At 34.1% G+C, this 16,714-nt stretch overlaps 1 protein-coding gene across 8 annotated transcripts in view; it reads left to right on the top strand.

The window, feature by feature from the left end:
- LOC136027239 (zinc finger protein 234-like) overlaps positions 1–11,725 on the top strand; it is a 51,710-nt gene extending 39,985 nt beyond the window's left edge. For 6 of the 8 annotated variants that reach the window (XM_065704301.1, XM_065704298.1, XM_065704300.1 and 3 more), the window contains 4 exons: positions 985–1,149; positions 5,552–5,737; positions 7,442–7,619; positions 11,104–11,725. In XM_065704301.1, coding sequence (XP_065560373.1) covers positions 985–1,149; positions 5,552–5,737; positions 7,442–7,619; positions 11,104–11,553 — 979 coding nt within the window. In that variant the 3' untranslated portion in view covers positions 11,554–11,725. Of the gene's footprint in view, positions 1–984; positions 1,150–5,551; positions 5,738–7,441; positions 7,620–9,940; positions 10,272–10,337; positions 10,508–11,103 lie in introns of those variants that run through there. The other 2 variants (XR_010617550.1, XM_065704304.1) reach the window with 2 other exon arrangements.
- The last annotated feature ends 4,989 nt before the right edge of the window (positions 11,726–16,714 follow it).

Below are 16,714 nucleotides of genomic sequence, written 5' to 3'. Positions count from 1 at the left end.
AAATAAAACCAGCCGAAATTATATCACTTTTATTTCTACAAAATTTCAGCCTATTATAGAATCAGAGATTTTTCTTTCTTTTTGTCAAACAAAAAAGACAAGACGTAGTTCAATTCCAAACTGAGTACTTTGAAGGTGTAATGCAACTTCCTTCAAACTAGAATTAAGGTTCTTGTGTCTGGCACGCACGCTTGAGATGGGAGGGGGCTTCTCCCACCCCCAAGTATTCCTTTATTAATTGTCTCTATATTTTAAAATATAATTTATCTTTACGTTGCCTATATTTTTTAATATCCCTCTCTTCCTCGAATCAACTATTGCGTATGGAATTGCTTTGCATTGAGCATACACAAATGTAAAAATTGAACTTTTTTTAATAGTGTATTTCACCTTTCAAAAAATTCGCAGTTGCCCCAGCAAATATTTGGCAATGCTAGTTTATAGACAATGTTTGTTGTATTTGAGGGTCTGGTTGTTGTTGTTGTTTTTCTTCTTCTTTTTTTTTAAAGTCGACGTCAAGGAAATATCTTTTTTGCTTTCGCCGTCTGTCGATTAGTTCAGAATTGTAGACGAGCTTACACATTTTCCCCGTTAGAAATTTCTTAGGATATCACAAAATAGAAAAGTTTTAAGCCTTTGCTGAGCTAAGACTAATAGTATAAAAAGCTAAAATAAGTAGTAATGATGATTTAAAACCAAATATCCAGAACCAGACACATACCCAAGGGGGCCCTTGCTTCCTCCCAAAAATTCAAGATTGATTATGATTTTTTAAATGAGTTACTTTTTTGCAGTTTTGTTGATTCCTACCCCCACCCCGCCCGAATAAATTGTGTTTAAATGCTTGTGTGAAACTGAACAAAATTCCGACGATATTTTCATCTAGAATTGTTAAATTGATTCACCCTTTTGCTAATTATGTTCGTTGTTTGACGTTTTCTAGTGTAGTATAGCATAGAAGTAATACAGCATAATATTCAATAGATGCACAATATGCGATTATGGGCACCTTTCCACACCGGAGTTTAAGGATATTGATTGGCCTGCTTTGCATCAAATATGTCATCCTCCAACTGATGTCATATCTCAATGGAGCCCTGAACAACAGTTAAACTGGTTTGAATGTTTGTATCCCGGCTGTAATTATAGGTAAGCTCAGTGCCTTTCAATGGCCACGCTCCTTGGAATTTGAGCTTGTGGAATCCCCAGGTAGTTCTCAAAACTGAGGAATAGAAAGGGAAATTTTAGCCCTAGACGCTGTAAAAATAGCAGTTCTTGTCAATATGGCACTGAGCAACCATTGCAACGCCTGTCTTTTCTGGGGATAAAGGGTTGATCATTTTTCTATATTTTCGTTCTACCATAAGAAGGGTGCTCTGTTAAATTAATCATAACATCTAATCTAAATATGGGTAAATTTAAGTGCCCTTGTAAATATTACTCAAATCCAACAGCTAAATTACGTAGCCGCTGTTTTTTTTTTTTTTTTTTTTTTTGTAAATCTTCCTCTTCTCTCTTGCGTAAAAATAGTAATGTCCTTAGTTGATTGGGTGTTACAAGTATGTTCGGAGACTCATATTGTCCCAGATTATCTTAACGACAGTTTATTTTTCAATGGATTTCCCATAAAATTGTTTATTATAGTTAAAGATCCAGAAAGGCAGAAAAAGATTTATTAAGACAAATGTATCCCTACGGAGGGTGATAAAAAAAAACTTCAGTCTCTTATCTTGCATTCCAAGATAGAGTAACAAACTGAGAAGATTAAAAAAAGAAAATATTCAATCTTTATGTCACTTCTCAAAATTCCACATAACTCTGCCCTAATGTGAGCCTGAAGCAATGCCTGTAGATGATTGTTTTTATTCCTAGTAGAAAAAATTATATTTCCATAGCGCTGGTATTACTGTTGCCGTATTTTCTAGCAATTAGTGAGTTAAAGCTTGGTTCATGAATTGACTGAAAAAGCTTAGTGTCAGTTGCATCGGGACCTTATTAGTTTTAAAATCACAAATTACAAAAATGGAAATAGCTTATTATAATATTGTAACTCTACGAAACTATTTTACAAACTTGTTAATTAAAAAATTGTATAAATATCTTAAAGTAAAATTAATAGAGGATAAGTGAAGCGTAGAAGATATAGCCACCCAAACATAAAAGTACTTATATTTATTAATGCTTTCGGACATGGTTGCATTTTTATTGATCATTGTGCATATTATATACATGACAAAGTCTTAGGTGTTTTCTTTAGTAAGAACATAGTAAAGAACAAACCCCGTTATCAGTAAATAAGTGCAGACTGTGCTATAAAAAAAGCACTTTTTGTCAAAAGTTACATCTTATTTTAGTGCTTTCAATTTTGCCCAAGCCACTCAAGTAATGAGCAACCAAGCGCTTCTAGTCTTGTGTTATTTTATCTTTGACCTTCAAAAATTTTATAAAATACGTGTGGTATATTATGTTTCGAAAGGTATGTGTGTTATATCATCTCGCATCATCTGTTTTGGTCGAAAATCGCATTTTATGTTAATATTATTTTTTGTTACTTTACAAAGGCACTAGATAAAAAAATAGCTCTCTTCACGCCCTCAAACGTCTCTCTGCAACACCTTACTAGTGGCAACGAAAATAGGAACAAAGAAGAAGAAAAAAGAAAAAAAATACCTTGTTGCTCAAGACCGGGAACTTAATTCTCCTATATGAGGTTTTTGCCTATAGTGATTCCAATGGTGCAGCTTTCATTTCGGTCGGACACCATTTTGGAGGGGTTTGAGGCTATTCTTCAAAATTCCCAAAAATTTTTTTCGCAATAAGCTTGTCCGAAATAACAGTTACCATTCCCGAATTAGCTTCAAAGTGATTCTTCCTCGTTCGGAAGTTTTTTTTTTCAAAATTACTTTTTTAATTTTCAGGTACTATAAGCTAGATTTTGTGCTTAACCAGGTTGTCTGACGCGGAACCATGATAAACTTGACTTTGAATTAAGGATACTTGTCCACTTACAATAGTTAACCATTATTTTGTCCACGTTATACATTAGCTTTAGTATAATTTTGTAGAAGGATTCTCGATTTACCTGTATAAATGCTGTAATATTTAATGTTCTTATATTGTTTGGATTTTAAAAGGCTCATTTAGGTTATTTACTTGACCTGCCTTTATAGTGAGTTTTCCTTCTTTTCATGCGTTACAAAATTTTTGGTGTAGTCTTCGGTATAAAATTGGAAACCACTTTTTAAAGTCTGTATATCCAAAGCGTTCAGTGTAGTTTAGATTTAAATATACTTTTAAGTCATAATATTTTTATCTGTTGCAACTCCGCAGAAATCTTGGTTTGTCTATAACACACAACTAACATAGTTAAAAAATAGTGATCAAAGGTATGTCACTGCAGTTCTGCAACAAGATCCAAAGGCGACGGTGCAGTTGAGGTCGCTGGTATCCTTGTGATGGCACTTTGGAAACCCCATTGATTGAGAACTAGAGCGATCGAACAATTTTGTTCGTGTTTCTGAATTCAAAATGAGAAGTCGCACCATAGAAATATTAAAATTTGTTCGTAGACTGAAACTGAGCTCATTAATTTTTTTTTTATATAGTTGTTAAAAGTTTCTCTGCATAAATGATTAAATACTATTATGCAGAAATTTTTTTTTTTTAGAAACTTTGATTTGATCAAAGCCGGTAAATTTATGAAAATGAAACTTTAAAACAATTTTACACTGTATGTGGTAAAATATAAGTGTCATATTTTGAATCAGCAAAAACGTTATTTCGGCGTAAATACTAATAAAACAGTTGCGAAGAAGTTTTAATATGTCAGATAATATTGTCAAAGGAAATAAAACCAGGCGAAAGCGCGAAAAAAACCGGAAATTAAGAAATTTAAAAGTATTGAAAAATGCCATTCTGAGGTAAACATGGCAATGGTTTCATGTCACTTCTTTTATTTTTCTAAGGTGTTGTTTTCTTAAATAGCTAAAATATAAGCATTTTCTTGATTAGAAATCGAAAGACAAGGAAGAAGGGGGAAATATATATATTGGAGTTGCCCATGTGTTTCGTTGTAGAAAACAGAATAGTATTTTACTTCCAAAATGGTTCCAATACTTCAGCGAAATTAACTTTCAAATTTTCTTGTTTATAATCAGACAATTTTGAGCATTAAAATTACCCCTTTTTTGACGCCTCAGCTGAAATATTTCCCCACGAGAAATGAATCGTCGTGCCGGTCAAAGTTGCGGTAAAAACATTGAAATATGAAATGAAACATAAAGTTTTATGAACTCGAGCTACTCGTTCTATTATAATAATAATAATAATAATAATTTTAATTTTTCCCACTCGTACAAAAAAAAAGAAAAAAGCGGCGCAATACAAAAAAAAGGAAAAAGAAAAAAACAAGAACACTCAGCATCAAAGAACAAAATTCAGTAATAACGTCTTCATTCGCACTTGTAGATCACGTGTAGAGGCAAAAACGCGAACAATATTTCCAACGCCTTTTTTCTACACTTTTTTCAGTAGACGGCACAACGACAATTGGATCCCCCATATTTTGAGATCTTAGGACGAAAGTATTTCTCTCGTAGATCGGATATTGAAGCAAAAACTTGAGGTATTTGCAGTATACAGGTCTGAGTTTTATTCCGTTAATTTGGTTGAACCATTCCCATATCGGAGATACATAAAGCAGGCGAGGGGGAGCAACCGCTGCGTAAAGCTTTGCGAAAATCTTCCTGTTTAAGCTAAATTTTAGAGAGACAAGCTTCCTGTAACTTGGACGAATTACTCTTGGTAATTCCCGATTATTAGTAAACGTGAACTTCTGACGTCAACAGTGCGACCTGATTGAATATATGTAGGGCCCGATTGAATTATTTTTTGGCAGGGCCCTCCCTATATATTAAATATTTAAATAAAACATACCTGTATAGTAGTTTACGGACGTGAATTAGTTCAAGTACATAGTGCAAAATCTGTCTAATATAGGACTATCCCGATTAAATTCAATAAATTTGACATGAACTTCAACGGTTATCAGTTTTATATAATATAAGGAATATATTATTTAATAATAAGCACCTATTTTAGCACATAATTATAAATCTCATCCAGCAACGCAAACTTTAAATAAATATATTTTAATTCTTTGAATAATTCATAATGTATCCCTCTTTGTCAAAAACAATTCGTTTAAAATTTCAAATTTTTTTTTCATTTTTGTGCTAAAGCGGGACCCCAGTGGGCCCAATCGTCCTTTATTCGGCCTTAGTCAATTCTGTACATTCTCTGAAATGAATTTACTTGTTGTTAAGAGGAGTCTAGAAAGAGAACTTTAAATTTATCTTCTTTTAGTCCTAAAAGGACTACAATCAGTCGCCCTCCATTTGCCAAGCATCCTGAAATCTATCATGTCCCTAGAAATAAGTTTTGTCATCTGTGGTGGAAGTGGAAAGAATTACTGAAAATTGTAGCTCATCTAAGGGGTTGTATCCCGTAACTGTTTTTCCATCAAACATATTATTAAATTCATTCTTTTTAGTCCAAAAAGAGCTACAATCCGTCGCCTTGCATTTGCAAAGCATGTTGCAATCTACCATGCCCCAGGGAATAAGTCTTGTGTCATCTGTGGCGAAAGCGGAATGAATGATTGGAAACTGAAAACCCATTTAAGATGCTGTATGCTGAAACAGTTAGACCCAGTGAAATGCCCAGATTGTGGTGCTAGGTATGTAAGTACTAGTTAATTAGATACTGCTATTGTTTGTCCTTCAAAACAGTTCTAAGATGTTATTTAGATAGAACTATAAATTTGAATGTGTTAGGTTCATTTTAATTTCAAATATATATATTTATGAGCAGGGCCGTATCCAGGATTTTTTTTTTGGGGGGGGGGGAGTTTAAAAAAACGCAGGAAAAACATTTTACATTCATTTTGTTACGTTTCTATGTGTTGGACACAAATTTTCGGGTGGAGGGGGGTCTCACTGGACACGGCCTTGTTTTTTGAGGAAATTTACACAACCTAGGATTCTTTTCGGCGACCCCATCAAACATAATACAGATAATATGGCGAAAAAACAAAACAGATAAGTATGCATCAATTAAGTTTCTTCTAAAAAAAAAAGAAAAAATTCAAAATTCCCCATTTTGAAGATTGGAGATTGAAACCTCTACATTAGGGTTCTAATACATGATTCATATCTAATGAAGAGACTTTCGATGAGATAGCTTGCTCTTTTGGGAATATTTCCAATTTGTTCAAGAATCAGGCGAATTTTCTCTGATGTCTGGTTTTGGTTTGGTAACAATAAACTGAAAGAATTTTATATATTTAGAATCTGCATAAAAAGCCAATACTGCCGGCGTAGCAATTGCCACGAGAATTCCATTTTTAGTTTTCATGAATATTGACAAAGTCACTTTTTACTTCAGTATTTTATGAAAGTCAGTATTTTATGAAAAACATTTTAATAAGATTCTCTTGTGACGAAAATTATTTAGTTGAATAAGACAATCAAAAGAAAGAGGATTGATTTGACAGCTAGATAGATAAGTTTTTAATTTTTTTTTCTTTTGCTATCTTATCTTTTTCTAAATGTCTGATTATATAAGGGATTTAAGTTCGAGGGAGAGAACTGTCCTGTTATGGAAGAGTTACATTTTGCATGGCTGTTATAAAATCAAAACGTGGTGTCTATGCACGCAGGAGGATGTTTGAATAGCTACTCCCTCTGTAAACTATTCTAAGGCGTTGGAAATTTCATAAAGACAAGTCTACATTTGCTTCGATCTACCAAAGCAATAAATATTCGGCGACAAATTTTAAGATTAATTGAGTAGCAACTGCCATTAACATTTTGCCGTCGACATAATGAAATCCAAATATCTTGCAAAAGAATGAAATGTCAGCTATAAACGCTCAATAAATGGATGTAGATTATCTGAATAAAAATAGTTCGACCCTATTCAGGCTATTCTTCTGACGATGGAAAGCGTTCCTGTCACCTTGGATAGTACTTGTGTTTTGCATTGTCTATATAGGTAGTCAGTAATGGAAGTTTTGCGTTTAGTTCATTTAATCCCATTTCATCTTTTAATGCCATTACACCAGTGTGTGCCTGTATTATCTGTAAAGTAAAATAGAAAACCATAACTCCCTTCCAACATTGGAGTTGTGGTCTGCCGTTTTGCATCATGGGATTATCTTGTCGCGATTGTCATATCTACTTACAAAAAAGTAATAGATAAGAAAAAGATAGCGGGCCTGTGAATTTGCTAAAATTTGAAATAACACCCTTCTTCGAGTCCATCCTAATTTAATTTAATTTTCTGGGCGTGACCCTGCTTTCGGTTTTCTATACTTAACTTTTTTGAATGAAAAGTGTACCGAAATAATCAAATGAAGAGATAATTTTTTATTTGTTTACAGCATGAAGGATGCACGTAAAAAACATGACTGTAAGTCTGGTATATATGACTGTAAAGATTGCCAGTCCAAGTTTGTGGACCCTAGCAGTCTACGGAGACATACATTAAACGTCCATGGAAACAAAAGCCATCCTTGTGATGTATGTGGGAAAACTTTTGTTACTAGGAAAAGTTTAGAGGTTAGTAGCTTTACGCTTGTCCTTCTATTCATGCGGAATGAATTCCTTTTATTGTACTTCTTGATTTAGGAGTTTATCTTGAGAAGTTTTATTTGAGCGAATTGCGTCGAGCTGTGCAGTTTCTTTGAAGACCAAAAACACACCTTTTTCACGTAGAGTGAAATGTAAAATAGACAAAACAACAATATAACAAAACAAAAACCTGGATAAGCTCGAGTTGTCGAGGGACTCATTTCTTAGGATTTCCGCATGTAACAGTTTAAAAAACTGAGCAGTTGATAAGAATCACATTTTCTTTTCTTTTTTTCCTGTGCGCTAAACATAAAATCTTCCCGTATGAAGGTATTGTTCTGTTGTTAGACCGTACCAAACGGTGTCATAATTAACCTCATAAGTTTCAAAAGAGATTTTCGTACTAACTTCCATTTTCTTATCTATTGAAACTAAATTTAGCGTGTCTACTTGGAAACCAGATCGATGGCACACAAAATTGTCGTTAGATGGAACAAAATGGGGGTTTACATGGCGGTCTGGGATCCCGTCATGGATATGACGTGCATTATGGAAAGGTATATCACACAAATAAAGGTTTTGTGATTGGACTTAAAGGAGCTGATGCAGTTCTTGTTTCGCCCATATCTATCCATAATTTTGAAGATATTATCCTTATAATTTAGGTTTAAATGTGGCTGCTGAATAATCTTCTCAGTGAAATATTCTCAGAGTATGTCTGAATTTTCAGTTGTAAACCTTAGTTTTACTGTACTCAACTTGTACCGAAATAAATGTTTCCCATCTATAAAAGATTAGGAGCAAGGGGAAGAAGATTTACTTTGACTCAGTAGTAATATTGCATTTCCATAGTAATTTTATATTCTGTATTTTGATTTATCTATTGACCAGCAATACTTCTACGTAAAAACACTACACTTTCAAATTTCTACCTTAAATTTAAACATACAGTGTGTATACCGTAGGATACGAAAAACGAGTATCTTAAAAATCAAACAACGAATCAAGAAGTTATATTTTATAATGAGTGGACTTCTCTCCTTCAGGGGGTCTTGGGACTAGCTCCTAAATATGAAATGACGTCGTCAATCAATTTTTATATACGTAAATGTTTATAGATTTGCGTATGAATATTTTCTGAGAAAAGATTTAAGACGAAACCTGTTTCTTTGTGCTTTTATTTTTCAAACACAGAACATTCAATTTATAGTTCCTATTATAATTTTGAAGTTAGCCACAATGGTGATCCCTGAAGTAGAGATGAGTGGCCCTTAAAAAAGGACGTTATCTTTTTTCGGTACTTTATGATATACCCCCTACCTAACATTCATCTAATATGTTTCTCTGACGGTTAACCCTATAGAAATATACCTGAGTATGATAAAGATATAATACTTCAGAAACAAATTTGGGCAATATATTTGCACATTGTGGGGGGGGGTAAAGTATAGTGGGTCTGCATGCCTAATATATTAGGTACAATTATTCTGCATAATATGTAGTAAGAATTGTTTTCTGACTTCACACTGTCAAAATTTCCCCTGACCCCCCACCCCCTAATGCGCAAATACATAGCCCAAATTGTATATTTTACATCTATTCTGTCACCTCTCTTTGTTTTGTGTCATCCTAAGCTGAAAAAAAACTAACGAAAAAAAAGGTTCTAGAATGCGTCAATGAATGAACAACTTGAGCGGTAGGGGTTATATCATACACGTACCTACTACCCTTTTTTTTAGCACAGATTAAAATTTTAAATGAAAAATAAAAATAAAAAAATTTAAGAGCTTCTTTGGTCCAATGCTTGATTTTGACAATCACGCTTTACAGTGGTCAACCTGTTTATAAGTGGCAAGTCAGACACAAAATAATCCTGATATTTTTCCCACCAGAACGTGTCTGTTATAATTAAAAGCCTAGCAGTGTAACGGCCCAGGGATCCTATTGGCGTTCTGGGATGTAAAGCAGCCAGTCAATAATTGGCTTCACTAGTCTTTTCTGTCGAAATCTGCCTTGCTTCATTCAGCAGCTCTTGTCTTCAGTCCCTGTACATTTTAATTTGGCTAAGAGTTGAAGAAAGTAGTTAAAGGCTTCTCTGTCTCTTACCAGATTCAGGAGTTGTCTAAGAATGTTATCTCATCGCTTAGTGCTGCTTGATCAGACTGTTTGCCAACTTTAACAAAGTTCAAGGAAGTCTCAAAATTGATCAGCCATTTTTGCCTAAAAAGTTTTTGCAGTACGGCTTAACGCCAAGAAATGTGTGGGTGTCTGAATGTCAGTAATTCAAATGAGTTTTTTTTTTTTTTCAGGCTGAATTTCATCAGACATATTTTTGCCAAATTTTTAAGGTTCGAGAACCTAAGGATTTTCTAGTTCAAATATACAACATAAATCCATCTGGTGTGTGACATAAATTGTTACGCTTATCGGGGTCACTGAATTTGATGAATCGCTACTTGTTTGAGTTAGGGTAGTAAAATTGGTGAAACCGAGCGAAAATTAAACTTATAAGAAAATGTTATATTTCTTTCATACCCAGCAGTCTTATAAAGGGTGTACTTGCTAATCTGGGAATGATAACTAAAAATAAAACTATGGTAAATCTTTCTTTCTTTTTTCAAGAATATGTTAAACACAGTATTGTAAACGCGCTTTACAAATATTTAACAAAAATAAAAATTTTTACAAATAAAAATATTCCTCTAGTCACTCGAAATATCTCAATTAAGTCCAAATGACAGCCACAACACCGGCAAGCGGAAAGAGAGATCATCTATTCACTCCTTTGTCATCTAGCTTCCGCCACAGATAGAGAGTTCCTTGCTTGGCCATGGATTTGGAAATTGCATGTCAAAGAATGAACAGAAAACACATAGGTAGGATCCCATTACTACTGACATTTCCGTAAAGGCTACTAGAATTTCAGATCTTAGAGTCCAAAATTATGCTGTAAAGGGTCTGAATAATGTTCACCTTTATTTGCATGACAAAAATTCTACCGCCTTTTAAGGGCCAAACATGCTCTTCAGTGAGTATGGCTGCCTTTTGTGCTTTATCTACTTATTACTGAGTGCTGGGATGGAATAGGTAGAAATCATAATTTCTATAACTAAGCTGTCTAATAGCATTTAAAGTGTTATTTGCGTAAACAATAAATTTCTGGTGGTATTTAGAAGAACCGATTTTCTTTTTAGAGGTGGATTATGGGAATATGAGAGACCTAAAAGTTGGATAAACCCAGCTTGGGAATGTGTTAATACAATTCAAAGTATTGTGATTGATTTTTTGATTAGTTCATATTAAACTTGTGTTGAAACTAGATTTTGTTCAGATCTAAATCATTAATTTGTACTGAAATATATATCCTCTGACGATATCTTGCGTATTTTATATAATGATTCTTCGGAGGAAAAGAGAGTTAGAGTGATAAGAGATCTAAAACTCCTTGTAGATAATTAATTCCTCATTTTAGGATCACATGAATACTCATACTGGTGCTAAACCTTATCAGTGTCTTGCATGTGAAGGCTGGTATACTTCTCAAGCTGGTCTTGCAATGCACTTGCGCTCCAAGCATGATCTCACCACAAAGCAAATGCGAGAGAAATATAAAGACCTGTCATTGCCTGAAACGTGCACAGATGTTCTTGATTCTGAAAGTAGTGGTAAACGTAATAAAAAATTACACGATTTGACCAGTGGTGAAAAAAAGAGCTACCAGTCTGTTTTTATCTGTTTGGACCCTGCTCCCGAATCCCCGCAGAAATATAACAAATATACTGGACGAAAAAGAGGAAGGCCTGTGAAAGTTAAATCTGAATGTGTAAATGACCCTTTGAATGGACCTCAGGAACAGTGCAAAAATAATGACTTTTCTGATCTTAAGTTTGTGAATTTTGCAACGACCCCTTGTATAAAATAGAATAGTACTTCTTTATTTTATTTACTGTTTCATTTTTGTTGTTGTTGTGTGTGTTTTGCTTCAAATGGCTCCCTCTTTTTTTAGTTTATTACAAGAAATATGTTGACTCTGTAAAACCAAAGTACCATCCCTAGAAGTGAAATAAGATAAATAAAAAACAATAATTTGGCAATTGCTGTTGAAAGTAAAGAGTTATATGGGAATAGAGTGTACATTACGTTTTGAGCAGGGAAAGATCGAACACTAGCTATCAGAAGGATCCTCTGACATGAACGTTCGCTATGGCTCTAACAATAACACCTATGAATTTGTCATTCATAAATTTGCTAGAAACGTATATAATGTGTCTTAATTTTGGGTAACTGAAGACAATAACACTGAGCAGTGAAATAAACATTTTTTGGACTCTAGTGATAAAGTATGTCATTCTGGTTTAATACTTGTTGAATTTGAGAATACAATATCCTATCAGTCACAGTTTTTTTTCATTTTTTCCTGGATTTCTGGGTATTCTTATATGGAAAATTATTTGTATTTTTATCTGGATAAAAATTGTCCTACTAAATTAAAAATGCAGTGAAAGTTTTTGTGGGTGTTGGTGGGTGCTCCGAAAGATGATGGGGGGATTTATTAGATGTTTTCGAGAGGAACTGTCTACGGATTGTTCTGGGTATTTGTCTGACAGTCGTAATTCAAACAGTAGGCTCTATGAAAATTATGGTTATAGCCTGCTTTCTAGGGCTATAATGACATAATGTTGGCTAGGATATAATCTGCACATAGAGGATGACAGATTGCCAACGATCGTCATTTTTGGCCAACAAACTTGGGCCAGACGTAAAGCGGATAGTCTCTCCGAATCGGGCGAGAGGAGCTCGGGAGAAAGGATTTACGGGAAATTGAAACTTATTAGAAGAATGTGAACAAGGAGGTCTTAAATATGTTAGGATGCTGGAGGAGTGAGAACGTTTGTGTTGGGCTCAGGTGGCTCGGTACTACAGTTAGTTGTTAGCAATAGTATTTTTTGAATATTCTAAAGTATCCACCTTCAAACGTTCGAAATGTATCTTCAGATTCTGTCTCATAGTGGCTTAAGAAGCTCAATGAATATTCCAATGAATGTTGGCTTCTGCAATAAGAGAAATTTGATCAATCATTGAAAAATCATTGAATAAGAGCTAATTGAAGAGTCCGGGGTTGGAAACTGAAAGAGAAGTTTGGAAGACACTGTAATGGAAATATGACTACTTAAGAGACAGCATTGTGCCAACAAGAAGTGGTTACCTATTTCAGGAATAAAAGTATTTTAAAATGATTGCATCTTTAATATTATTAAATAATAAAAAAACAAGTTTTTTTTAACTGAAAGTAAGGAGCGATATTAAAACTTAAAACGAACAGATTTTACTTCGTATATGAAAGGGGCTGTTCCCTCCCCAAAGCCCCGCTCTTTATGGGAAAGTTTTTCACTGTTTTAAAAAGTAAAATTGAGAGAGAGTCAAACTTTAGCGCAAAGAGCGAGGCTTTGAGGAGGGAACAGCCCCTTTCATATACGAAGTAATTTCTGTTCGTTTTAAGTTTTAATATCGCTCCTCACTTTCAGTAAAAAAAAAACTTGTTTTTTTTTATTTAATTTCTGAACGTTTTTGAATTAATGCATGTTTGGTTTTGGCTCTCCGCACATAAATTATTAAAATGAAATTTGCATATTAATTTTTTTTTTGCTAAATGGCTTTCTCTTAGTTTTGATCAGACGATTTTGAGAAAAAGGGTGGGGGAGGATGCCTAGTTGTCATCCAATTTTTCGGTTACTTAAAAAGGCAACTAGAATTTTTAATTTTTAACGAATGTTTTTATTAGTAAAAAATATACATAACTTAAAAATTAACTTACGTAACGAACTTCTATATTCGTATATTTTTATTATGCATATGAGGGGATTTGCCCCCTCGTTAATACCTCGCTCTTTACACTAAATCTTTAATTTTGTCCCAATTCTTTAAGATTGACCCTTGAATCACAAAGGCTGTAGAAAAAATAGTTGAAATTACTAAAAATACTTTAGCGTAAAGAGCAAAGGTATTTAGGAAGAGATGAGCCCCCCATATACGTAATAATCTATGCTCGTTTTAAGTTTTAATGCTGGTCCTTTCTTTCAGTGGAAAAAAACTTTTTCATATTTTTTTCGTGTTTTTTTTTTAAATAATGCTAGAAAATCCTTCGCCCCCTTCATGGAATTTCTCTTCTTCCATGACAAATTCCTCCAAGGGAAGATCCTCCTACGCAGCCCCCTCCCCTCAACCACTCCCCAACCAAAAAATACCCCTGAAAAGATCTGTACACTTCTAAATAACCATTACTGTATGTAAACGCTGGTCAAAGTTTGTAACTTGCAGCCCCCCCCCCCGGGGACTGTGGGGGAGTAAGTCAGCCCCAAAGACATAGTTATTATGTTTTTTGACTATACTGAACAAAATAGGTATCTCAAAATAGTTTTCCGTTGACTTTGGGAAAAAATTAGCGTGGGAGGGGGCCTAGGGGCCCTCCAATTTTTTTGGTCACTTAAAAAGGGCACTAGAACTTTTAATTTCCGTTAGAATGAGCCCTCCTGCGTCATTCTAGGACCACTTGGTTGATACGATCACCCCTGGGGAAAAAACAAAACAAACACGCACCCGTGATTAAGTTCCACATTTTTGTAGATAGGAGCTTGAAACTTCTATAGTAGGGTTTTCTGATACGCTGAATGCGATGGTGTGATTTTCGTTAAGATCCTATAACATTTAAAGGGTGTTTCCCCCCTATTTTCCAAAACAAGGAAAATTTTCCCAGGCTTGTAACTTTTGATGAGTAAGACTAAATTTAATGAAACTTATATATTTAAAATCCGTATAAATATCTGATTCTTTTGATGTATCTATTAGTGTCAAAATTCCGTTTTTTAGAGTTTCGTTTACTATTGAGCCGGGTCGCTCCTTACTACAGTTCGTTACCACGAACTGTTTGATTTATGTATTATTCTGACATACTTGATTTTTGAGTTTCAACATTTGTCTCAAAGTTCAAATTTAAGTAATGTCCTTTTTTTATTTTAAAGACAGTTGGTGTTTATCTTTAAATGTAGAGAAACAGCTATTTGTTTTTAAAAGCTCATGGATCATAGAACATTGACAAAAATTCAAGGCAATTAAATCCGACTAAACTAAAGGAAAACCTATTTCAAAAGCAATGCAAGGTGGTGTTTTTTTTCTTTTTTTAATGACTTGCATGAAGTTCTGTTCTTTGAAATTAGCTGAAGCAGAGATCTGTCAGAAAACATTAAGTTTGATCAAGCGAGAGGACTAAGACGCTTTTCTGTCTCTAGGCGGGGGCAAAGGGAAATTTAGCTAAGAAATTTATGCGGTGGTAGTAGAGTTCTAGGAAGCGACGCTCAGCCCCCCATACATATTTAGCATAGAAAATGTACGCCTCAACAGGGTAAAGGGGTATAAATATCGCCAAGCTTCATGCCGAGCAAGTTGATGGCTAACTTGCCGCGAGGTGATCTTGAGGAGAGACACCCCTTGAGGAAATTGTAGTCTAGTAAATGCCACAGCTTTTGCATTAGTTTCTGATGAACGGATAATTCTTCTGGAATTTTTTATATCGATGGGCATTTTCGGGCTGAAAAATCTTCCTAGCTGATTTATCTACCATGAGTTGACTTTTCCCCATAGTAGCATAATATTTGTAGGCGTGAATATATAATGATTCGGTGGAAATAGGCTAGAGATTGTCCGTGCAGGATATCGACCCTTTTACTGAAAAAAGAACACATCTTAAATCTTTTCAATTTTTCGACCTTAATAAATAAAAAAGCATTAAGAATTTAAGGAATAAATATCAGAATATGTATATTAAACTGACGATCCACGGTATTTTTTATTTTTTTTTTTTGTAAAGTATATATTATATTCTAGTCTTGAGAAGACATGGGGGCTGTCCGCCTTACTCCTTTTAACTTTTGCTCGTCTTGAGTTAGACTAGGTTATCTAATGTAATTTCTGTTTGCTTTGGGTTTCATTTATTTATCTATGGGGATTTATGGTAGTTTCACCCTTGGAAGATAAGAAAATTAACTCGTAGAATATGACAACGCTTTTTTTTTTTAAACTTAAACAATAAGAATTTATTGGTTCCCAAAGCCAACTATGCTTTCAAAGGAAAGCTTAATCTTCTTAAACTCTGTGGTGCCATTTGTATTTAGCTCAATTTTGATGATTTTTCGCCTGCATTTGTTGTTATTATTTCTTTTTTTAATTTGGTGCCCGCTACTGCCAAAAATTGCAGAAGTTCATGTGGAAGTTTTCCAACAAAAATGGATTTTAGGATACTTATTTTAGTATAAGTTTTCAAGATACTAATGATGTGTAAATTCCTCTTTTTTACTTCCTTAGGACTTCTCAACGAAACTAAAAAAAAAAAACTCAAGTAAAATTTTCAAATTTAGAAAGTCCTATTTTCCACGGAGGGTATTTTCGGGAGGGGTGTGCTAGATTTGAGTATTTTATGCTAGAAGAAATTTCATGGGTGCCTGTTCTTTCCCAAGGGTGATCATTTCGAACTAATGGTCCTAGAAGATCGTCTTGGATGAAATCTTCAATGTTTCATAAGTCACTTCCTATGTTTGCATCTCTTTTAGCTTTGAGCAACAATAAACCTTTCTGTAATTTTGGTAAAGTCTGATTTTCTTTTACTCTTGGTTTTGAACATAATGGATAAACATTGAATGCCTTATAATTAATTATATTGAACTCGTGTATTAAATGGGCCGATAGAGCGCAGTTGCAATTTAATACATTCAAAGTTATCATCCCCATCCCGTTTTCAAAGTTTGGTTACAATTGGACCAAGTTGCTGCTTAATAACAATTTGACAATATGAACTGGTAGTCTGATACTTGCTATTATGAATTATCATAACACTGTTTTTTCATAAGATCAGGGTGTGCAGTCAAAAAACCAAGCGTGAAAAGGATAATTCGACTGTTTGCTTTTATATATATTTTTTTGTTTTCTGTTAGGCACTATTCAAATTTAAGATGTTATACATGGATAGTAATTTTCATGCAGGGCTTACTTTGATTTTGACCTACAATTACGTGTAGGTAATTTAATATGGC

The sequence above is a fragment of the Artemia franciscana genome, chromosome 5 (assembly GCF_032884065.1).
Source record: "Artemia franciscana chromosome 5, ASM3288406v1, whole genome shotgun sequence".
Lineage (NCBI taxonomy): Eukaryota > Metazoa > Arthropoda > Branchiopoda > Anostraca > Artemiidae > Artemia > Artemia franciscana.
Note: the sequence above shows the minus strand (reverse complement) of the source record. Positions and strands in the feature narration are given on the sequence as shown.